A 25,052-nucleotide genomic window follows, 5' to 3' on the forward strand; every position below is an offset into this window, starting at 1 on the left:
AACGTGTCTGCCAAGTTTCATTCTGATATCTTCAACGACTGTGAAATTACAGCTTGCAAAACTTTTAAATTACCTTCTTTTAAAAGTGGGCGGTGCCACGCCCATTGTCCAAAAATTTACTAATTTTCTGTTTTGCGTCATAAGATCAACGCACCTACCAAGTTTCATCGCTTTACCCGTCTTTGGTAATGAATTATCGCACTTTTTCGGTTTTTCGAAATTTTCGATATGGAAAAAGTGGGCGTGGTTGTAGTCCGATTTCGTTCATTTTAAATGGCGATCTGAGATGAGCGCCCAGGAACCTACATACCAAATTTCATAAAGATAGCTCAAAATTTACTCAAGTTATCGTGTTTACAGACGGATGGACAGACGGACGGACAGACGGACATGGCTAAATGAATTTCTTTTTTCACCCAGATCATTTTGATATATAGAAGTCTATGTCTATCTCGATTAGTTTATGCCGTTACGGATTACCGTTATGCGAATAAAGTTAATATACTCTGTGAGCTCTGCTCAGCTGAGTATAAAAATAAAAAGTTTTTTTGAGCTGTGCAGCTGTTTTCACTTAATCGCCTATTCATAGTTTGGTGAAACGAGATGCATACTTTATGGGGCTACAACTCGCTTAGCTGTCAGAACTATATAAAAATTACTTTAGGACATAAGAAAAATATATCGAGCTTCTCAAGACGACAAATTACCAAGTCATAACAAAAAGACAAAAACAATTTCGTTTGGGCTTTCGCAAGGATCAAATAAAACATTTAATAATTTTCCGAGCCCTTCCCTGCCACATTTTTTTTTATGGGCTGAAATTTTGCATTAGCTTGAAATTACCTGATTTAGTATTAATATTAAATAGTGATGTATATGAGTTAATTTCTTGCATCAATATATTTCCAGCCACCGACGGTACCGATGATTCTGGTGAAGGTTTTCTCATAACACGCGCTGTGCTCATCACCATGTCCGTAGCGTTTGCTTACATTATCTTGGTTGTTGGCCTGATGATTTGGTGTCGCGTACGCCGTCAGGCGCGTAAAGCGCGCTTAAACGAAGCCAATAAAGATAACGCTGAGGCTGGTGAGCTAGGAAAATTGGCTGAAAATGAACCTTGCCTACCCGGTCACGCCACAAAGGCAAAAACACAAAAAGTCAATGGTAACAATAATCCACGTGGCAGCGGTAATAAAGCAGCAAAATCTGATGATACGGCCTGTAGCAATCACTCCAAAGGCTCAAAACGTTCACACGCTTTAGATCAATTGTCTCTACCGCGTTCGGGTATAAGTGAGTTAATACAGATTGGCCGTGGTGAGTTTGGTGATGTATTTGTGGGTAAAGTAAAAGCCTCAGTCATACGTCAAATGGAAGAAAAAGATATTGAGGCGGAAAGACATAATAGTGGCGATAATAATGGCGGAATTACATCGATCGTAAAACGGCGCTCTAAAACTTCAATGGATGATATTGAAGAGATACGAGAGGAACAGGAAACAGGAAGCGCTAATGGTGACACCACATCTACGACCACAGATGAATATAAACTACGACCACAGATGAATATAAACAAGCTTAAGGACGAAAATATTTGTCAAGAGTTCAAAAGACAAATAGATCTATTTCGTGCGATTTCTCATAAAGGTGTGGTGCGTTTATTTGGTATTTGCAGAGAAAAAGATCCACATTACATGGTGTTGGAGTACACAGATTGGGTGTGTAATAGAATACAAAAATAAAGCAACAACCGTTAATTTATATACAATTATCATCTGTTTCACTTTGAATTTGTAGGGTGATCTCAAACAATTCTTGTTGGCAACTGCTGGTAAAGTAAACACATCAAATAATTCGGCACAATCACCTCCACCTTTGCTGACGGGCCAAATCTTGGCAGTTGCATATCAAATAGTGCGTGGCATGGACGCTATTTATAGAGCGCGGTTTACACACAGGTATGTAGCGATTACGTCCAGAGCATTGTAAAGTTTTTGAAAACCTCTTTTATAAATTCAGCATACCGAAAATTAAGGCCCTTATTATTCTCTATTGCGAAACGAACTTATGCTAAACGTTGGCAACATATCATATGACAATTACTTGCGCCTTCTTCTGTGACATAACGTATGAAACGTAAAGGCCGAACGAAACTTGTAGAGAATACTTGCTAGACGAATTCGCTAAAGACCTTTGTTCTTCTGGGCAATCGTTCGCAACATAGAATGATGCCCTAGGTATTTCCCTATTCGTGCGGAAAATTCAGTACGAAAATTTCGGGATTTCTTTTAGTTTCTTCTTTTGCTGTTTTATCCATAATTTTTTATTTCGAACAAAGTAACTTTTTTAATAGACTTAGTAACTATTTCCAGCATATGTCCAATTTTGTTTTCTATTTTTTTTTCTTAAAAGGGACTTGGCAACACGGAATTGTGTAATCTCTAGCGACTTTATAGTGAAAGTTTCATATCCCGCTCTATCCAAGGACAAATATAGCCGGGAATATTTCAAGCATCGCAATAATTTATTGCCCATTCGTTGGTTGGCGCCCGAGTGCATTCAAGAGGATGATTACACAACAAAAACTGATATATTTGCTTTTGGTGTTGTTGTGTGGGAACTATTCAGTCAAGCCACTAAATTACCTTTCGAAGAACTCAGCAATGAAGAGATCATACAACGTAGTCAATCTGGAGAATTGCAATGGAAATGTGCGAATGGTACCCCAGAGGGTCTAAAAGAGATTTTGGTGAGTTTTATTTTATTTATTTAACAAATATCTTGATCAGTATATAAGATTGGTGTTTCAATGAAAAAGGATATGTGCGATATCTTGTAATTTCGCAGTACTTTGTTTTTTGTTGTCACTTAAAAAACTCTTCTCCAATTTAGCGAGCCTCGCTTTTCGGATGTTACATTCAATGTGATTTGTGTGTTTATCTGGACCTTTTGGCAGCGCACTGCGCTCAGGTGGCCCAATGAAACCATGTCTTATATTTTTCTTCGCCGAGTCTGCGAAAGGCAGTGATTTGTTAAGCGTCGAGATCTAAAACTGCCAAATTACAGAGAAAGCTCATCAGCTGATAAATATACATATACAAACAAATAGAATACATAATACAATTTAGGTACGGGTCTTCAGTACGAGTTTAAACTCCACTTAAAGTTGACAAGAGTTTAACCCAGCCACTACGGCCGCTTAAACCGAGATGAACAGCAAAAGTTTATGTTATCGTAAAAAGTGGCAAGGTTAAAGTCTAGTCAACATTAACTATAGTTTAAAGTCGTAGTGAAAAAGAAAGACAAGAAGTAAGAACAGTTTTTTCATTGTAAAAAGCGAGTCCAAAACTTAAGTGAGAGTTATACAGTACAGTCAGAAAATATTAGAAGAAGTTAAAGCAAGTTGTTGACGTTAAAATAGCCTCAAAATTATATTTTCCCAGATTACAAATGGTCAAGCGAAAGGAAATATCCGTTGAAATGCGAGCCCAAATCATTATTTTGCAAAAAAAAAAAACATAGAGAAAAACTATCAAGAAATAGCCAAACTTTTGAAAATATCTCTGTGTTCCAATCGATGGAAATCTGCATCATAAATTCGTGCTTAAATCAATGAAGGCTTGGATTCACCAATATCGCTCACGACAGTCAAAGCTTATGATTGGACGCATTTGCTGTCAGAAAGCCACTTCTACGGCCAGTAAATAAACAGAAAAGACTGAAGTGCGCTCAAAAACATACTGACTGGATGATTTAACAGTGGAAATCATTTTTATGGTCAGACGAATCAAAATTCGGTAGCTATAGGCGTCAATATGTTCGCCGAAACGTCAATGAAAGTTTCAAAGCAGATTACATTGTGTCACCTGTGAAACATGGCGGTAGCTCAGTGATGGTTTGGGGCTGTTTTAGCTACACTAGCGTTGGTCAACTAAAGACAATTGAAGGAATTATGAAAAAGATCAGTATCACAATATACTCCAACGCCATGTAATACCATCTGGCATTAGTTTGATTGGTCGTGGATCCATTTACCAAAAAGATAACCATCCGAATCATATAACTTTACTTCTTATTGAGAACGAAATCAGTTGCAGGTGACCCTGATATAATGGAGTGGCCACCACAATCCCCCGATTTGAATTCCATCGAGCTATTGTGGGAAGAATTGGATCGATGTGTGATAGATCTAAAGCCAAGAAGCCTTTCTGACCTCTGGGATTGTTTGAACGAAGCGTGGAATAATATTCCACATCAAACACTTCAAAAACTCATCGAAAGAATGCCGAAATTGTGCGCTGCAGTCATCAAAGCAAAAGTTGGCCATTTTCAAGAAAATCGTTTAATGTAACATACTCACTGTTTTCTTATAAATTTTGATGGAACTCATAGAACTACGTTGAATGTACAAAACTACTGCGAATATGTAAATAATATTTTAATAAATGATACGAGAAAGTGACAAAAACAACTTTTTTCATCTTGATCTAATACTTTCCGGCTGTACTGTATGGTCTTCGCACAAACACTCAAGAGCGTCGTTTAATTGGAAATTGGTTCTGTATTGTTTAAAAATAAGAATATTTTCAATATTGAGATCCATATAGTTTACATTACCCCACGTAACTAAGCGCTTTAAATCCTAATCCAATCGCCTAAAAAGTTTTTACGTTGTCCGCATGCATTAAGATTTTTGAATATTCTAACGAATTTTGGGAAATTGAATAAATCACTCCAATCTTCTGTATTGCAAAATGCTTATTAGCCTACTTTGGGAGCAGTACAATTATACTTCACTTCGCAACTAATAGCGTGTTTAAATCAAACTGATTACTGACTACTCAGCTTGTGCAACTTTTATACTATCCGTTGCTTCATACGCATATTTCTACTAAAGTCTAGACGTTTCGCCTTCTAGAATTGCTGCTTGGTCACCAGCTATACATGTATATTTGTAGTTTATGCGTTTCTCATTGTCATATGCGTGTGTATGTGTGAGCAACTACTTCGGCTGATGACCACATGTGTGCGCGTGAAATATCTCTTCTTTGCCTTTTATATATGTGTGTAAATGACGGCCATTTTCTAGATGTGCTCATGTATATACGAGTGGCTGCTTCATGTTTTTTGTTTTATTGTTGCGTGATTATTTATCTAGTGTCAGCTTAGTGATGCTAATATTCGTCACAATATTTTACTGTCGTAAAAATATCGTTTATAAACAGCAAAAACAGATCGGTTCAACTTACACCCGAGGAGACATCAATAACATTAGCAAAAAATATTTTTATAAACTACTTTCTCTGTGTTCTACCACAGAGATAGGAGGAAATCCTACTAGTGAGATCAGGCTGAAAACCAAGCAAGTCGACTTCATAGAAAATATAAGAGTGACATGCCTTACAAATGCTTTACTTAAATCAGTATATACAAGGTCAGTTGAAGACTGTTTTTAAACCCTTTCGAGACATGAGTTGTGAATTCAAGTAAATTGTTTATGGTTGATTTGCCCTTATAAAAGCCATGCTGACCACTGTTAATAAATATTGAAATCGGAGAGGAAAGATGATTTGTAACGATAGAGATAGCCAAAAGCTTTGTTAATCAAAAATGGTTTTCTATAGATGACTTGCTGCCTTCTTTATGGAGCGGGATAGAAAAAATATTCCTTCCAAGCCGTCAGGTAAACGTCAGACTTCAAAGAGAGGTTAGGCAAATCAGTTAGGGGCTCTTGAACGTATTTTAAGAACATGTTGGGATTAAGTTAGCACCGTATTTAAAAGACTCTTAAAATAAATTTACTAATTGGTTTTATTATATATTTTTTCTCTGTCTCTTTTAGCTCTCCTGCTGGAATTTAAATCCTAAAGAAAGACCATCATTTAGTCAACTCTGCACAGCACTAAGTAAAGCTATGCAAAAGGTGATAAATAATTTTTTTTTTTTAAGTACTCTTATATAAATAACTTTGAAAGCAAGATAGGATGTCAAATTTTTTCCCTTTAATTTAACTATTTTTAAGTTCAAATATATAATAAACTGAAATGTCAGTACTTTACAGATAAACCAAAAAAAAAAAAAATTTTTTTTGTTATGTCCAAAATATATAGCATATAAAAATAAGTATAATGACAACTTTATTTTTATTATTTAGGCTATATTTATATTAATAAGCTTCACTGTATGTATATTTAAGAAACAAACTTGTGAGGCTTGACTGAGTGAGCCGTTTAAAGGTTCAAGGAGCCCAAGTCTCATAAAATGCATAGTTTTTTTTTTTTTTGTAAAGTAATTAAAATTAAGTACATAATTTGCATTTAATAGAACAAATACTTATTAACATACACATTATGTATATAATGTGCGTGTATGTATGTGACGAATATTAACTTGCCATCAACATTTTATATTAAAGGTCCTTGAGAAAAAAGGATTTCCAGACTTTTAATTTTTTAGTCCAAAAGAACTTAATATACCCGGACTTTTAGTTTATAAGTCTGAAAATAAAAGTTAAATCCAGACGTTTATTTTTTAAGGACAGAATAAAAGTCCGGCCGTATAACTATGGAAAAGCTCATTCGAATAGTAGTAATTTTTTTCACACAGAAACCGGTGTATCAGATTTCAGGGCCATATCTCAATTGGATCAAATTTCATGGCGAAAAAATAGGTGCAAGCTTACTATGGAAGAGTATACTTAGTACTATGAGAGTTGGTTATGGTTTTTCGATGACGAATTTCCAGTATAAGTAACAAAAATTTTGCAGTCTCCCGACAGGCTTCAAATCCAGATATTTAGAAGAATCGGCTGATAAAAAATGCGTTTCATTTGATTGAGCCGCTCCTTAGTTATTGGACCGGAATTTTATTCTGTCCTAAAAAAATAAAAGTCCGAATTTAACTTTTGTTTTCGGACTTATAAAATAAAAGTCCATATTTTACCTTTATTTGTGGATTTTTTTTGAAAAAAATCCAAAACCTAAAGGAGACATGATTCGTCATGACAATGCTATGGGTATCCTCAGGATCCCATATAAATTCACCTAGGATAATTTTTTGATACGGGTTTTTTGACTAAAAAAAAACAGCACTATTAAAATGGCCACCAGACGTAACATAAAATGAGACTAAAAATAATTTTAAAGAAAAAAAATAAATATTTAAAAACCAAGAAAAAAGCTTAGAGCTTAAGTTACATAAACAGCAAACTCAGACTTCCAATAAAGTTTTCCCTTTTAAACACCATAAGACGCGCGAATATTAACTTATTACGTTCTTTTATCTATAATATGACATTATTTTTATATGCAACAGATGACTGCTTTAGACCTTTACTATATATGAACTGCCGGAAATAAAAATAGATTTATTTGAAGAAATGCAAAAAAAAATTCATATAAGGTTTCAATGAGTTGTCCCATTTTTCTTTTTTTTATACTCAATTGAACAGAGCTCACAGTATATTAACTTTGATTGGATAACGGTTGGTTATACAGGTATAAAGGAATCGAGATAGATATAGACTTCCATATATCAAAATCATCAGTATCGAAAAAAAATTTGATTAAGCTATGTCCGTCGGTCCGTCCGTCCGTCTGTCCGTTAACACGATAACTTGAGTAAATTTTCAGATATCTTGACGAAATTTGGTACGTAGGTTCCTGGGCGCTAATCTCAGATCGCTATTTAAAATGAACGATATCGGACTATAACCACGCCCACTTTTTCGATATCGAAAATTTCGAAAAATCGAAAAATTGCGATAATTCATTACCAAAGAGGGATAAAGCGATGAAACTTGGTAGGTGGGTTGAACTTATGACGCAGAATAGAAATTAAGTAAAATTTTGGACAATGGGCATGGCACCGCCCGCTTTTAAAAGAAGGTAATTTAGAAGCTTTGCAAGCTGTAATTTGGCAGTCGTTGAAGATATCATGATGAAATTTGGCAGGAACGTTACTCCTATTACTATATGTATGCTTAATAAAAATTTGCAAAATCGGAGAACGACCACGCCCACTTCTCTAAAAAAAATTTTTTTAAGTGAAATTTTTACAAAAAATTTAATATCTTTACAGTATATAAGTAAATTTTATCAACATTCAACTCCAGTAATGACATGGTGCAACAAAATACAAAAATAAAAGAAAATTTCAAAATAGGCGTGGCTCCGCCTTTTTTCATTTGATTTGTCTAGGATGCATTTAATGCCATAAGTCGAACAAAAATTTACCAATCCTTGTGAAATTTGGTAGCGGCTTAGATTCTAGGACGATTACTGTTTTCTGTAAAAAAGGGCGAAATCGGTTGAAGCCACGCCCAGTTTTTATACATAGTCGACCGGCTTTCCTTCCGCTCGGCCATTAACACGATAACTTGAGCAAAAATCGATATATCTTTATTAAACTCAGTTCACATAATTACCTGAACTCACTTTCTATTGGTATAAAAAATGGCCGAAATCTGACTATGACCACGCCCACTTTTTCGATATCGAAAATTACGAAAAATGAAAAAAGTGCCATAATTCTATACCAAATACGAAAAAAGGGTTGAAACATGGTAATTGGATTGGTTTATTGACGCAAAATATAACTTTAGAAAAAAACTTTGTAAAATAGGTTCCTACCATATTAAGTAGAAGAAAATGAAAAAGTTCTGCAGGGCGAAATCAAAAGCCCTTGGAATCATGGCAGGTATACTGTAGTATTACATATATAAATAAATTAGCGGTACCCGACAGATGATGTTCTGGGTCACCCTGGTCCACATTTTGGTCGATATCTCGAAAACGCCTTCACTATACAACTACCACCACTCCCTTTTAAAATTCTTATTAATACCTTTAATTTGACACCCATATTGTACAAACACATTATAGAGTCACCCCTGGTCCACCTTTATAACGATATCCCGAAAAGGCGTCCACCTATAGAATTAAGGCCCACTCCCTTTAAAAATACTCGTTATCACCTTTCGTTGATACCCATAATGTACAAACGCATTCTAAAGTCACCCCTGGCCCACCTTTATGGCGATATATCGAAAAGGCGTCCACCTATAGAACTAAGGCCCACTCCCTTTCAAAATACTCATTATCACCTTTCGTTGATACCCATAATGTACAAACGCATTCTAGAGTCACCCCTGGTCCACCTTTATGGCGATATATCGAAAAGGCGTCCACCTATAGAACTAAGGCCCACTCTCTTTTAAAATACTCATTATCACCTTTCGTTGATACATATATTGTACAAACACATTATAGAGTCACCCCTGGTCCACCTTTATAACGATATCCGGAAAAGGCGTCCACCTATAGAACTAAGGCCCACTCCCTTTTAAAATACTCATTAACACCTTTCATTTGATCTCCATATCGTACAAACAAATTCTAGAGTCACCCCTGGTCCACCTTTATGGCAATATCTCGAAAAGGCGTCAACCCATAGAACTAAGGCCGACCCACTTTTAAAATACTCATTAACACCTTTCATTTGATACCCATATCGTACAAATTAATTCCAGAGTCACCCCTGGTTCACCTTTATGGCAATATCTCGAAAAGGCATCCACCCATATAACTAAGGCCCACTCCCTTTTAAAATACTCATTAACACCTTTCATTTGATACCCATATCGTACAAACAAATTCTAGAGTCAGCCCTGGTCCACCTTTATGGCGATATCTCGAAAAGGAGTCCACCCATAGAACTAAGGCCCACCCACTTTTAAAATACTCATTAACACCTTTCATTTGATTCCCATATCGTACAAACAAATTCCAGAGTCATCCCTGGTCCACCTTTATGGCGATATCTCGAAAAGGCGTCCACCTATAGAACTAAGCCCCATTCCCTTTTAAAATACTCATTAACACCTTTCATTTGATACCCATATCGTACAAACAAATTCTAGAGTCAGCCCTGGTCCACCTTTATGGCGATATCTCGAAAACGTGTCCTCCTATAAAACTATGGCCCACTCCCTCTTAAAATAATCTTTCATACCTGCCATTTGATACGCATGTCATACAAACACATTCCAGGGTTACCCTAGGTTCATTTTCCTACATGGTGATTTTCCCTTATTTTGTCTCCATAGCTCTCAACTGAGTATGTAATGTTCGGTTACACCCGAACTTAGCCTTCCTTACTTGTTTAGTTTCGTTTTTGCGGATATTTTTATGCGTTCTTCTTTTCTTCACTCTTAGAATTAATCAATTTTTTTAACAGACCGTTCATTTATGGTGTAGACCTATATAATTTTTTAGAGAATAAAAAACACCATTAGTATTTTGTAATTACACCAAAGGAAATGAAGCTAGTTAAATCAGCAAATTAGGTTGGTTGTTCTTGAGTTAACAGACATTATGTAAAATTGACCATATTAAGGGGAATTCAACCGAGGTTTTTGTGAAGAGAACAAACTTGCTTAGTTATTTCAACAGAAGAAAACCTGTTTCAAGTTAATAATATTCTGTAAAAATTACACATTTTCAATCAATCTTAACTTATTTTTCTGTTTAAAAAAAAAAACTAATTTCAGTGCTCATTTCAGCAGTGACAAACCTTCAAGCTAATTTAAATACTATCATCTTATGGCTATCATTCAACAGAAATCTCTGCCATATCAACAGCCATTGTTATTCCAATGTATTCCAATTGGTATTAGTAGCGCAAATTAGTTAGTTAACAGAGCAGAGCCACCATGGTATTATGGTAGCGTGCAACGTCTACCACACCCTAAATCCTGTGTTCAGACCCTGGAAAAGCAATATCACAATTTAGAAAAATGTTTTTTTTTAAAGCAGTGTTATATTTGATTCTTAGTTGAATCAACAGCTATTTGCGATGGATAAGAATTTATAGAAATATTAGTTGAATTTACCTGTAACTAAGTTGATTTTACCAGCTTTTTTCTTTCAATGTACATCTTCGTTTACAATGCACATATGCGTATCAGCATATGTAACCCGGCTATGAAAATGTGGCTTATGACTCAAAAAAGAAATTGCGAGAAACAGCTGTTAAAGATAAACAAAGCATTTCTTCAGGACGTTTGTGCTCTTCTTTTTTTTGTTTTAGTCATAAGCTACCTTTTCATAGACCGGGTCACATATACATATATTGGGGTGGATCGATTTTTCTCCAAAAAATCGTATTTGCAGAAAATACTCCTATAGCTCTCGAACTGATGCGTAATATTTTGAAGATTTCTTCTTTTCTTTAAGTACTTGCTAATTTTATATTTTTTATTTTGTAAGATGGTAGTTGTTAGCTACCTTAAACCTGATTCTATTGTACTAAAGTTTTATAAACTTTTATATTATATGCAATACTTAAAATAAAAAATAAAAAGTTTTCGAAAAAAAGATGTTTATACCCAAAACACTTTTACCTTGTAGATAAGGCCAATTTTGTAATATGCCTCAGTAGTATGGAACCCGGGCTATCAAATTCATTGCGATAAATAAGAATCGGCGTAAAAACACCATGAGGTACCATGGGATCCTGAACGAAATCTCCCTCCTACTGCAGTCGCTTAAAACTTATTCAGTTACCTACATTACATAGTCGTAGAGACCCACGAGATACTTCAACCACTTTCCTTAAGCACTTGCAGATCGAATTTTGTATCGCATGAACATTTCAGTTCTCTGTGTCAGGATTTCAATAAGCATTACAATATTTTGCATACCTCTCACTTGCTTTTCCCTTAAGTGGGCTTCTGCTGTCTATGCATCACTCAAGTATGATCGAGTATTACTTCCCAACGACAATACTATACATAAATTTACTTTCACTGCAAACCGCACTTCATTAACAACCAAACGCTATAGTGCTCGGAATCTCGTGCCTCCCGACATCATCAACAAGCTCTAACTTGAATCGAACTCAGTTGTATATTAAATAAATATTAATGAATACCAGTACAATGAGTGACTTTATTGTAAGCATTTATAGTCTAAAAGATTTACCAGCCTGTAGATTAAATAAGTAAAAAAAAATAAACTTCCCCCTAAAAATAAGCGCGTTGAAATCGCTTTTATACCCAAACTGACTTGAGCAATGTTGCTCGGAGTAGAGTATTTTCCGCATATGCGAATTTTCCGTGTTTTCGATGCCCAAAAATTCGACCCGCTCTAATATGTGCACCTATACATACATATATTTGCAAGCACACCCAGTTGGAAATTAGCTTATTATCGTCAGGACCGTGTTGGTTTACAGTTTAGTGCTGCTTTTGCACATTTTCCCTGCTCGTTGAAGGTTAGAATATCTCGCCGTAACGCAAATAAAATCCTGGACACAAAACCCGTAGCTCAGTGGAATTGCTCAAAAGCAGAAAGAGTTTGGAAATTTCAGCGGAAGTGAAGCGATGTCTATGATTTTCCAGTTACCTGTTTTCAATTTCCAATTGGGTAGATATACAAGTTTATACATACTTAGAAAAGGATGTTTGTTTGTTAGCTAATAAATTGTCAGTCAGTTCAAAAATTATCAACGAATGTATTTTAGGTTATAAGATTTTTTATAAAAAAAATATAGGAGCTTCACATGCTAAATTAACAGCCATTTTATAAAAGCTTAAACATATAAGTAATAAAATTGTCTACTGTATATAAAATAAACAATATACTTAAACATATACATACATACCCAAAATTGTGGGATACTTTGAATACAAATTATTGTATAAATAAATAATAATAGAAACACCAGTAAAGCATTTATAAAAGTGACTGATACTAACAAATTCATCTCATCAAAAAAGCACTAGTGAAGCATTTAAGTATTAAACAAATTAAGAAGTCAGCGTTTGCACGCAATATAATTATCAATAAAAAATACTTCAAATTGTTTTTTTGTTGAACAGTTTACTTATGCAACAATTTGTAAAAATTATACTTTTACTTAAAGCTCGGTATTCACAGCAAAAGAAAACGCTCAGGAGAAATTTCCTATCGTAACGAATTTTGGGAAATTCTGTTTGTTTGCAACCTTTTGCTAACGTTCGAATCGCTAAATTGTTGAATAAATAACTCCAATATTCAATAATGCAAAACGGTCTTTATTAGACCACTTTGAAAGTACTTCACAATAACACTTATATTTTGCAACCAATAGCGCGCTTAAATCAAAACTGATTACTGACTAATCAGCTTGCGATGCTTTTATACTCTCTGTTGCCTTGTTCGCATATTTCTCCAAATGTCTAGACGTTTCTCTTTCTAGAATCTCCTACTTGGTTACCAGCTATATACGTGTGTATTTGTAGTTTATAGCCTCTCGCATAGCCATATGCGTGTGTATATGTGAGTACTACTTGGGCTGATGATGAGTATCTCTCTGTTGCCTTGTATGTACATGTGTAAATGATGATTGATTTGTTTACGTATGTATGAGTGGTTGCTTAGTGTCGGCTTAGGGATGCTGCTATCACTTAAAAAAAAAATAAATGTAAGGCGCGATAACCTCCGAAGAGATCTAAGGCCGAGCTTCTCTTCCAATTTGCGTCGTGCTCCTCTTGATTTTTCCCTACAAATTGGCCGGACGGGACCTACATGTTTGCTATCACTTAGTAATGTTAATATTCATCACAGTATGTATTTCTTGTATAATAGAGCAGTTACGTAGTTTTGCCACTTCCTTTAGCTCTCTGTTCTCTATGAAGCGGCATCAGTTTCCTGGCATGAAAGTCAGATCCAGCAATAGCATAAAACAAAAATTTGTTATAATTAGGCATTCGAACTGAAAATTCACTCAAGTTGAACTGTACTTTACACTAAACAAGAGAAAAAAACACTTGCGCTCATATAGAATTGCTAATTCTATTAAAAAAAACTCTACATACATATACAGTCACTGTTATCACTGGTATTTAACCGACTGTGTTCTTACAGGGTATTGCTTAAGAAATAATGAGACGCACATATATTTGTTGGCGAAATCAGGGCTGGTGCCCTTGTGCACGTTTTCCAAAAAGAAACATTTAAAAAAAGTAGCAGACACCGTATGAGTTTTCTTGAGGGTTTTTTTTTTTTTTTTTGTATGGAATTTTTTAATTTTTGCGGTGGATACCATGCTCATCGCTATAAATAGTCTAATCAAAATCTTCATTTAAAATAAGTTTAAGATTTAGCTTAGTCTTCCTAAGTAATTTAGTATATTTAGGCTAATAATTTTATACAATTTTTACGCGTTGGTGAATCAGCATTTTTGCTAAAATAAAATCAAATTTGTGCACTTTTGTATAATTACTTTAAATTCTATGATAAGCATAAAAAAGTAATATATAAAAAACATTTACATAGAATTCTTCGTTCATCAATTTTTAAAGTGTTACTTTTAGCCTGGCAAGTCAAATGCGATCTAGTTAGTAAGATCTGAAAAGTATTATTTTCGTTTGTATTTTTAAATAAAGTACGAATCGAGATATTTTATTCCATTTTATTGTCGATGTGCTAATTCTCTCCTAATGCTCTATTATATTCTATTAGAGGATCCACAATTTTCCACGATGACATAATTTTGTCGCACATTTTGCCATAAAATACAAGCATAAGTTCTAATGAAACAAGTTTCTAATACAACATGGTTTTGTTAGGTACGCGTTTGTTTGATAATTAAAAACTTTTTGAAATTTGATATTTATAACTGCACAAAAATGTTTAATTAAAAAGCCACAGGAAAGATTTAACGGACAAACTAATTGTTATGTATGTATTGATGAATAATATGTAAATGTATTTTAAGCTTTTCATGTTTGAAAAATAGAATTTTTTATAATAACATAAAGTAATATTATAAGCATAAACAATAAAAAAAATGAATTTGAGAATAATTTTAAGCACACCTCTTTTTATTTATATCGAGCTAGCCGACCAGTCACACGTTTTCCTTTACAAACAATCACTTGCCTCTTCTTCTTCTCTTAGCTTTCTTTCCACCCTTTTCCTTTCCTTTACTTACGGCCGAGACACAATGAAAGTTTATCATATAGATGCGTCCAAAACCCAATCTTATGCATTCCAGTAACATCGCCACAATCACACAAGATGTTGCATTTGTAAATATGCAGAAACTTGAGACTTGGCAATTGAAGTTTATTTCTATTAGAGGATCATGCCCATTCACGTACAAAATTTTGCGAACCAGGGTTATAAGCTTTCTCACGATACAAGAAATATATTTGTCACAAATTTTGTGTCCTATTCATTTGTTAAATTGTAGTTTTTAACCGTGAACAATTTTAGAAAAGTACCAACGTGTGGGAAAAACAATTTCACTTGCAAAGTGTGAAAGCACCCTTAGCCAAAGCAAATGTCAAATTCTAATTCTTATGCTTTGCTTGCAACAAAAGTGGGAAGTTGGCTACTTTTTCATGTCAGATGGTGCCAGTGTCGCTCAATTTGCCGTTCTCCATAAATTTACGTGCAATCTACTCATTATGCGTAAGATTGTATAACGTTCCTTTATGAAAAACTGCTTATGTGACGGAGCTTTTACTTACTTAATTAGCGCTTAACCGTTTAAACGGCTATAGTCGTCCTACAAGGCGCACCAGTCGCTTCTTCGCTGGGTTAACCGGCACCAATTGGTCACACCAAGGGAATTTAAATCATTTGTCACCCTCTCCATCCAGCGGAGAGGGGGTTTCTGTCTTCCTCAACTTCCATAGGTGAGTTTCGATACGAATAACTTTTAGCCAGAGCATCATCTTTAATTCGCACAACATAGCCTGCTTAGCCGCTGTGTTCTAATTCGCTGGACTGTGTTGGTGTTGCATAAAGCACGAACAGCTCATCATTAAATTTTCTTCTGTACTCACCGTCGCCAACGAGTAGAAGTCCAGTCCGTAAAAATTTCGAAGAAATTTTTTCTCGAACACTAGTATTATCGCCTCATCTGGTGTAGTCATGGTCTATGCTTCTGCACCATATACCAGGACGGGTGCGATAAGTGTATAACATTTGCCAGAGAGGGCTTTACTTTTTAATTGTCCAATCAGTCCAAAGTAACATTTATTGGCAAGAGTTTTTCTTCGCTGGATTTCAAAGATGATGTTGCTGTTTGTATTAATGCTGGCTCCCAAATAACCGAAGTCTTTTACTATTTGGAAATTATGGCTGCCAACAGTGGCATCCAAAGCGCAAATGCGCCGACTCTTTGCTTGATAACAGCAGGTACTTCGTTTTGTCCTCGTTCACCATCAAACCCATCTCTTCCGCTTCTTTGTACAGTTTGGCGTAAGGAGAACTTACGGCGCGGGTGTTCAGGTCAATGAAATCAATGTCGTCAGCATACGCCAGTAATTGCATGCTTCTATGGAGTATTGTTCCAGAACGGTTAAGTTCTGCAATTAGTATGATTTCCGCTTGCTCAACGTCATTTTGCACAGCCATATAAGTTTTGCAGAGGAACCAAATTCAGACATAGCAGCATATAGGCAGCTCCTTTTCATGCTGCCGAAGGCGGCTTTAAAATCGACGAAGAGTTGAGAATGCGATTTGATGCATTGTGAAAAGCTGGCCGATGGTAGATTTACCAGGTCTGGAGTCGCACTGATAAGGTCCGATATTCCGATTCACGGTGGGCTTCAATTTTCCGCACAATACACATGACAGAACCTTATATGCGATATTAAGAAGGCTGATTCCGCGATAGTTGGCGCAGTTTGCAGGATTCCGTTTCTTGTGGACTGGACAAAGAACAGTATGAGATGTGAAACAATTTGTGTGACATGGCGTATGATTTCTTAATTTTTTGTTATTCATCCCAAAAATGTGTAGATTTCGAAATACATCCCAGCCAGCATTTTTTGAAAATTTTGATCAAAAAATATTTAAATATCATACCCCAAATGATTAAAAACGTTCAAATTTAAAAGCATTTCATTAAAAGATATCATCGGCCTAAACACCCGCGCTGTTAGTTCTGCTTACTCCAAACTGGAAAAAGAAGCGGTAAAAATGGGTTTGATGGTGAATGAGGACAAAACGAAGTACCTGCTGTCATCGAGCAAAGAGTCAGCGCATATGCGCCTTGGCAACCACGCTACTGTTGGCAGCCATAATTTCGAAATAGTAAAAGACTTCGTTTATTTGGGAACCAGCATCAACACAAACAGCAACATCAGCTTTGAAATCCAGCGAAGAATCATTCTTGCCAATAAATGCTACTTTGGACTAGGTAGGCAATTGAAAAGTAAAGTCCTCTCTCGGCGAACGAAAATCATACTCAACAAGTCACTTATCGTACCCGTCCTGCTATATGGGGCAGAAGCATGGACCATGACAACAGCAGATGAAGCGGCTTTGGGAGTGTTCGAGAGAAAAGTTCTTCCAAAGATTTATGGACCTCTACGCGTTGGCGATGGCGAGTACCGAAGAAGATTTAATGATGAGCTGTACGAGCTATACGCAAACATCAACATAGTCCAGCGAATTAAAACGCAGCGGCTGCGCTGGCTAGGCCATGTTATGCGAATGAAAATGATGCACCGGCCAAGAAAGTGTTTCTATCGGAACCCGCCTATGGAAGCAGAGGTAGAGGGCGGCCCCCACTCCGTTGGAAGGACCAGGTGGAAAACGATTTAAACTCCCTTGGTGTGAGCAATTGGCGCCGGTTGGCGGAGCGAAGGAGCGACTGGTGCGCCTTGTTGGACGGCCATAACCGTTTAGACGGTTAAGCGCCAATTAAGTAAGTAAGTAAGTAAAAGCGTGTTCTGTTCGAAAATTAACGTATCGTCGGGAGAAAAATGTACCATAAATGTGATTATTCTTGAATAATCATTTATGATTCATATTTCGAAACGCTTTTTGTTCATATTTGATACCATTGCAAAATTGAGCTTTAATTGTTTTAGAGTAATCACAGTCATTTTCTGATCATATTCGTGAACATATTTCAATCGTTTTGGTTAAGATTTTTGAATCATTTTTGAATGCGATTATCATGCATTTATTCTTCATATCTCATACAAAATAAGATACTACATGGTAATCTTATTCCATCAGGGGAAGGAAACATGCGAAAGTGAGCTATTCGAACCACAGCTAACTCGCAAACAAACTTGACCGATATACACCTGCGACTGCAACATATCGAACATCAGCATTATCGTCTGCATCTTAAAATACGGATACGATACGGGATGTTGAAGCCGTATCCAGGTATGTCAAGATAGTTTCACTTACCTGGGGTTCAAATAGCTCACAACCTTTGTATTGTCCAATCATTATGTATTTTCTGGGAAGCTGAAGGGGAGAAATGGTTGGTGAAATCTTTGTTCACGAGCAGCATTACATTATTTTTGTCTTGAAGAATATCTTTTGCATAAATAATAAAATTTTTATATATTTTTTTTAGCTTCATGATTGAAAAAATATGTGTACGTGAAAAAAATAAAATTTTTAATGAAAAGTAAAATTTCAACAAGTATACAATTCATTATTCAGTCACCAAATATATTCATAAAAATTCAGAAAGCTGAATGAAAAATGATTATAAATTTTTGATGACCTAAAAAAAACACATTTGATTCAAATATGATTCCAAAATGTGATTGAAAAACTATATTCAGTTTTTGATCATCAAAGGTAAGCATATTAGATTATTCTTTTTGTTGGTTTTCATGAAATATTAAAATTTAGTCAATAAAGGACTTCAAAAATGTTTCCAAAAAGTGATCGAAAATGCTTTTTAGTTTTTCATCATGAAAAGTATTCATATTTGATTATTTCTTTTGTTCAATTGTATGATAACTCATTATTTAGTCAGAAAGAGTAATCAAATTATATTTATATGTAGGGAAATTCAAAATTGAATCACCTAAATGCTGAGTGGGATGTCTTTAAATGATTAAAATGATTTTGGTCTGGTGGGGGACGCCGCCCTTTTTTTCACATTTATTCTGAAAATAAACGAAAAATTCTGTACAAGATACGATTTTGAAGAATTTAGTAAACAACTCGGAGAGTTTACAAAAAAAGAGGAAAAAGATTTTAATATTATTGAAAACTGTTAAAGGGGTAGCTTCATTTTCAGTTGATCCGGTTACAATAGAGTGAAGTAATTTCGAAAATACTGAAAGGATTATTTTGGATTTACTGCCAACCGAAACTGTTGAGAATTTCAAAAACTTACTGTAATACATACAAAACTTTAAATGACTGTAATATTTATCTGGCCAAACCTGTAAACATGCCAGATCGTATACCTATTTATCTATAGAAAACAGTTATTTGTTAGCTTTATTGTGGCTTGTTAGTACTTTCGAAGCATATGTAATCATAGATACAATAGTTTATATAAAGTATGTACAAATTGAATAGGGATTTTTTTAATAAACCATATTTAAGCCAAAACAAAAAACAACCAAATATGAGCAAATAAAAAGAAGTACCATTACAATTCTTCAACAACATGCGCGTAACATTTTTTTGCTATTCAAATAAAAAGTTTTGCATAAACTGCAATTCATAGGTAAATTTATTTACACATTAGGCTGTCTACGAAAAAAAATTTAAATTACTTCACCGTAGTAAGAAAGTGTAATATGACCGGGTCGATTTATTAACCGATATCGCGTCATCGATTTTTCGATAGGATTTGGGCTCAGGAAAAAAAGTCCACTACACATGTTATCGCCAACGTTTTTACAACAGTTTTTTGAAAAAGAAAAATATTTTATGGGTTTTGGGGAGTGTTTTAGTCGAAAAATTTACCCTTTCGCCGTTTTTTTTTTTTTCGCAGGCTTGAAAATTATTATTTTTTTTTTGGTATGCGTAGTGGAACTTTTTTTTCTTAGGCCCAAGTCCTATCGAAAAATCGATGGCGCGATATCGGTTAACTTTCGTCCATACAAATCGACCCAGTATAACGTATATGCCTTAAGGCTGCTGTAAATATACTAGCCCAAGCCACAATTAATACTTATACTTCTTACGGAACAAATAATAACATAAATATAGTTTAATAAAACTAAACAACACGCCGTAGTACAGAGGCTCGTGTTTCCGCTATTAAACACAACTCGTTTGCCTTCTTCAATAACTGCCGCTAGATGGGTATCTTTGCGCGCGTAGCCTAGAGAGTTAAAAACATACAAATGAAGCTAATATAAGCGTGTTAAAAAAGCTTTTTGTCATAGAAATTTTAGTTTAGAGTATTAACAATCTACGTTTTAAACTTTGAACCTTTTAGCGTATCGTTGAAAAAGGTAAAACTGTTTCTACTGAATTTAACAATTCAGTTGTGTTGATATCAAAAATTACGAGATAATTTATTTTGACAGAATGTAGATGCAGCATTGAAGAACAATTCGTCTATAGGAACTAATACGTGTTAGAGTTCACACATATGTATGTATGTATGACCAAATCACACAGCAACTCAAGACAAACACGTCACCTACATATAAATTTTTAAGTCTCTGAGTAGTAATACAATTTTATATGCATGCAAATGCACGAACAGATGTATACACTGCTTTTTTGTTGGAAATAAAGAGCCACAGCAAACATGTGCAAATGCGTAATTTTTATTACTGATGCAAAACGTGCTTACAAAAACAAGCACGTGGTAAAGTATTTAGGTTTAAGTTGAAATTTGTTTCTTTTTGGGGTTTTGTTGATTGTAAAGTCTTTGTGAATTATTTGATGAGATTTATATGAACAATAATAAAATAAATTAAATAAAATTAAATGAAATTACGTAAAAATACAAAAAAAAAAAAAAATTATAAAATAAAAAAAAAAAATTGTTTGCAAAAAGAAAAAAATGTGTGTAAAATGCAATCAAATGAAATGAAATTAATAATTTGAACAAAACTTAAACAACGTGACATCAGAACGGGTAAGGCGACAGCTTTTTCGATTACACATTGTAAATCTCTTCAAATAATTCGATCCCAAGAGTGGGACTCGAAGCCGCACTCCTACTATGGTTGAAGTGTTACAAACGCATTCAGCCACGTCAATCCTAAGTTGTTGTAAGCTTATACCGATTGCCTTCTTTGCATATTTTATTCTTTGCACAGTACATACTTCGTATATTATCATGTGTCATAGATATGCTTTTTTTGTTGGCAGCTTATTAATGGACGAGGTATTGGTTTTTTCTTTTCAAAAGGATATCAATATGTTTTCAGATACGTATATATTTGTTACCGAAGGGTTAGCAATTTGTTATCGGTGTGTTATCGAAAAGCTATGAACTTTGTAATGAAAACTCTATCGATTTGCTATCGAAAAGTTATCGATATTTTATCGAAATATTACCAATTTTTATCGGCATTTTTTTGATTTATTAAAGTAGACTCATCGGTTTGTTATAAAACACATATGTACTTTCAAAACGTTATTATAAAATCCATCACACACATTTAACCCTGCGATAGCAAGCCGCTAAGAAACAAATAAGAAGAAAGAAGAATGAAAAGCTCATAACATATCGAAATCAAGCTGATAAAAACTCAAAGATAATAAATAATTCGCTATCATTCGGTGAGCTCAAGTACACCTATATGATTACCTACATATATGAAGTTTAAAGAAACCTGTGAATGTAATGATTGGATATTATCAGGAATACTGCAAGTATAAGAAATATAGTCAGGCAAATTGCAAATAAAAAATTTAATTGGTAGAGCTTAAAAAAGTCAAAGAAGAGCTTACAGTAGAGATATTATCAATATAGTAAAATGTGGGAAACTCATTTCTGTTAGAAATATCAATTTCAATGTACTTGTTTTAGTTTATACTTTGTATTTTATTGATCTACAAAAGAAGCTTGTACATTTGATTCAATACCTTTCAAATAGAGAAAAATTATTTTGTCTGTGTTATAAAATCTCATACAATAAAGATCATTCCTGTTATATTTTAAATCCACTGCACAATTACTTTGCAATAGGTTATGGGCCGTCGCATGATGGAATTCGTTAAAGGATCTTTTGCTAAATTGAATAATGATAATTACCACTTATGGAAGTATAAGCTGGAGCTAATTTTAAAGAAAGAGGGTACATGGAAATGCATTGCAGAAGAAACGCCAAAGCAGCCAGATGCAGCTTGGACTCAGTTAGATGACGAAGCGACTGTTACCATAGGCTTAAGTGTTAAGCTTTTGCTAATCAAGAAAGCTAAAAATGCACGTGAATCATGGAAGATTTTGAGGAGTCATCACGAAAAGGATACACTCGGTAGTAGTGTCAGGCTAATGAGAAGGATATGCGGCATGAAATTTTCGGAAGGTAGCAGTATCAGTGAGCATATAATGGAAATGAAGGTGTTGTTTGAAAAGCTAGAGGCGTTAGGAGCAAGTTTTTCAGTTCGCTGGTTGGTGGCTATGCTTCTGAGTAGCTTACCATCTGCATTTGATATCCTAGTGACTGCATTGTAAGCAAGAAAAATGGATGATCTCACATTGAAAGTTGTAGAGGCAAGTATGTTGGAGGAATGCGAGCGAAAAGTGAGTTTTAATGATAATACAGCATTGAAGACAACGAAAGATGAGAAGTATGATAGAAAGTTCGAAAAGCGTTGCCATTTTTGTAAGGCGAAAGGGCATCTTAAACGGAATTGTTGGAAATTAAAGAAATTAAACAGCAACAATAGCGTCAATGAAGTTAAAGGTAGCAGTCAGGCAGGAGGTAATTACTGTTTTGGAGTTTCGTACGATCTGAAATCTTGGGTCATCGATTCCGGTGCTACGTGTCATATCAACTCAGAGATACATGAATTTAAAACGCTTGATGAGCCAATTCATGAGAAAGTTACTGTTGCAAATGGTCAAACGGTTATATCTGAAGGTAAAAGTATATGTGAAATTAAATTTATAATAGAAACGGAGAAAAGCATTTGGTAAAGATTGAAGGTGTACTTTTCATTCCATCGTTTCATGGAAAAATCATGTCTATGAGTAGAATTCTAAAAAAGGGGTTAGTGGTACAATTTCAGCATACATCTTGCAGCATTCAAACGACTGATGGTAAAGAAATCGGATCAGCACATCTTCATGATGGTCTATTCTTGTTAAGGCAAAATAACATACAATCGGTTATCCAAGTTAAAAATTGTGAGCTGAAAAATTGTCAACATTACTGACGCAAAGTGTTTGGCCATCGGGACATTAACGCAATAAAGATGATGCAATACAAAGATATGGTAAGCGAATTTAAACTTGTAAGTTGCGGTATAAAGAAGAATTCCGATATTTGTATTCAAAATAAAATGACTAGGAAACCTTTTAGTGATTCTTGTATAAAGTCTCACTCAGTAATGGATATTGTGCACACGGATGTTTGCGGACCTATGCAAACTATAATGCCAGGTGGAAAGATTTATTTCATAACATTTATTGACGACTATAGTAGATACACCGTACTGTAATTACTTCATAGTAAATCAGAGGTATTTGATAAATTGAAAATGTATATGGAATATGTTAGGAACAAGTTTGCCACTTATCCAAAAGTAATAAGATCTGATAACGGATGTGAATTTTGTTCGAAAGCCCTGGTAAATTTTCTCGATTCTAAGGGGGTGCAGCGACAATATACTGTACCTTATACTCCAGAGCAAAATGGTGTTACTGAGAGAAAATATAGAACTTTAGTTGAAATGTCGAAATGTTTATGGGCAGAAGCAAATTTATCAAATTTATTTTGGGTTGAGGCGGTTTCAACGGCAAACTTCCTGCAAAATCGTATAGTAACAAGCTCAATTAATTGTACGCCTTATGAGAGATGAGAAGGGAAAATCCCTCATGTGAAATATTTAAGAATATTTGGTTCAAAGGCGTTTGTTATAATTCCTAAAAAAAAAGGAAGAAATGGGATAGAAAGTCTGAATTACTTACATTTGTAGGATACGATGAACATGCAAAAGGATATAGAATGTTAGATGTGAAGACAAAGAAAATTATTATCAGCAGAGATGTTGTCTTCGTGCAAATGAAGAAAGAAGGAAAGAAGTAACAACAAGTATCCAGTGTGAAGATAATAATTCATTTAAAAGCTTAGATGATGAAATTGATTTTGTAAATAGTCATAAAGAAGATGAAAGGGGGATTAATATTGAACACGTTTGTTCAAATGATAGTAACGAAGAATCAGCAGCTCAAAATTTTATTGAGCAATTACTTGATATTCAAGAGTCAGAGCCCTTACCACGACGGTCTTCAAGAGTAAACAAAAGTAGACCTCCACTACGTTTGAATTACAATGTTTGTAATGAAATTATAGAACCAAATACCTATAACGAAGCGATTAAATCTGACCAACGTGATGAATGGATTGCTGCAATGAAGGAAGAATATTCATCACTTGTATCGTCAAAGACTTGGGATTTGGTAGTACCACCTAAAGATTCAAACATAGTTAGTTGTAAATGGACATATAAAATTAAGCGTGATGAAAAAGGAAAAATAAGTCGTTATAAAGCCCGTCTTGTAGCAAGAGGTTTTAGCCAAAAATATGGTGGTGATTACGACGAAGTTTTTGCACCAGTTGTGCGACAGACAACTTTTAGAATATTACTAAGCATTGCTGGATCCAAGAAAATGACGGTAATGCATATTGATGTAAAATCCGCATTTTTAAATGGTAACTTGAACGAAATTATTTACATGAGACAACCTCCAGGGTTCGATGATGGGAATAATACACTTGTTTGCAAACTTAACAAAAGCCTATACGGCCTTAAGCAGGCTGCGAATGTTTGGAATAAAACTTTGCATAACGTACTCATATCCGGAGGGTTTTCTCAGAGCCAATTTGATGTGTGTCTATATACCAAATATACCAACAAGGAAGGGATTACATATGTGTTGGCATATGTCGATGATATTTTAATTGCAAGTTGCAAAAAGGATAATATTTCAGAAGTAGAAAAACTACTCAAAGGATACTTTGAAATTAATAATTTAGGAAATATTAAACATTATTTCGGCATGGAAGTTTTTACTGATAAAAATAATAATTTCCGTATTCGACAGAGAAAGTATATTGAAGAATTAATAAATAAATTTGGATTGAAGGA

At 34.7% G+C, this 25,052-nt stretch overlaps 1 protein-coding gene across 1 annotated transcript in view; it reads left to right on the forward strand.

Annotated features, from left to right (window-relative positions):
- The window catches only part of LOC137245848 (tyrosine-protein kinase-like otk), a 111,154-nt gene extending 88,741 nt beyond the window's left edge, over positions 1-22,413 (forward strand). Inside the window, exons 2-5 of the mRNA XM_067777063.1 lie at positions 910-1,721; positions 1,801-1,961; positions 2,416-2,752; positions 21,925-22,413. Coding sequence (XP_067633164.1) covers positions 972-1,721; positions 1,801-1,961; positions 2,416-2,752; positions 21,925-22,413 — 1,737 coding nt within the window. The 5' untranslated portion in view covers positions 910-971. The remainder of the gene's footprint in view (positions 1-909; positions 1,722-1,800; positions 1,962-2,415; positions 2,753-21,924) is intronic.
- The last annotated feature ends 2,639 nt before the right edge of the window (positions 22,414-25,052 follow it).

Source organism: Eurosta solidaginis, chromosome 3 (assembly GCF_040869045.1).
Source record: "Eurosta solidaginis isolate ZX-2024a chromosome 3, ASM4086904v1, whole genome shotgun sequence".
NCBI lineage: Eukaryota > Metazoa > Arthropoda > Insecta > Diptera > Tephritidae > Eurosta > Eurosta solidaginis.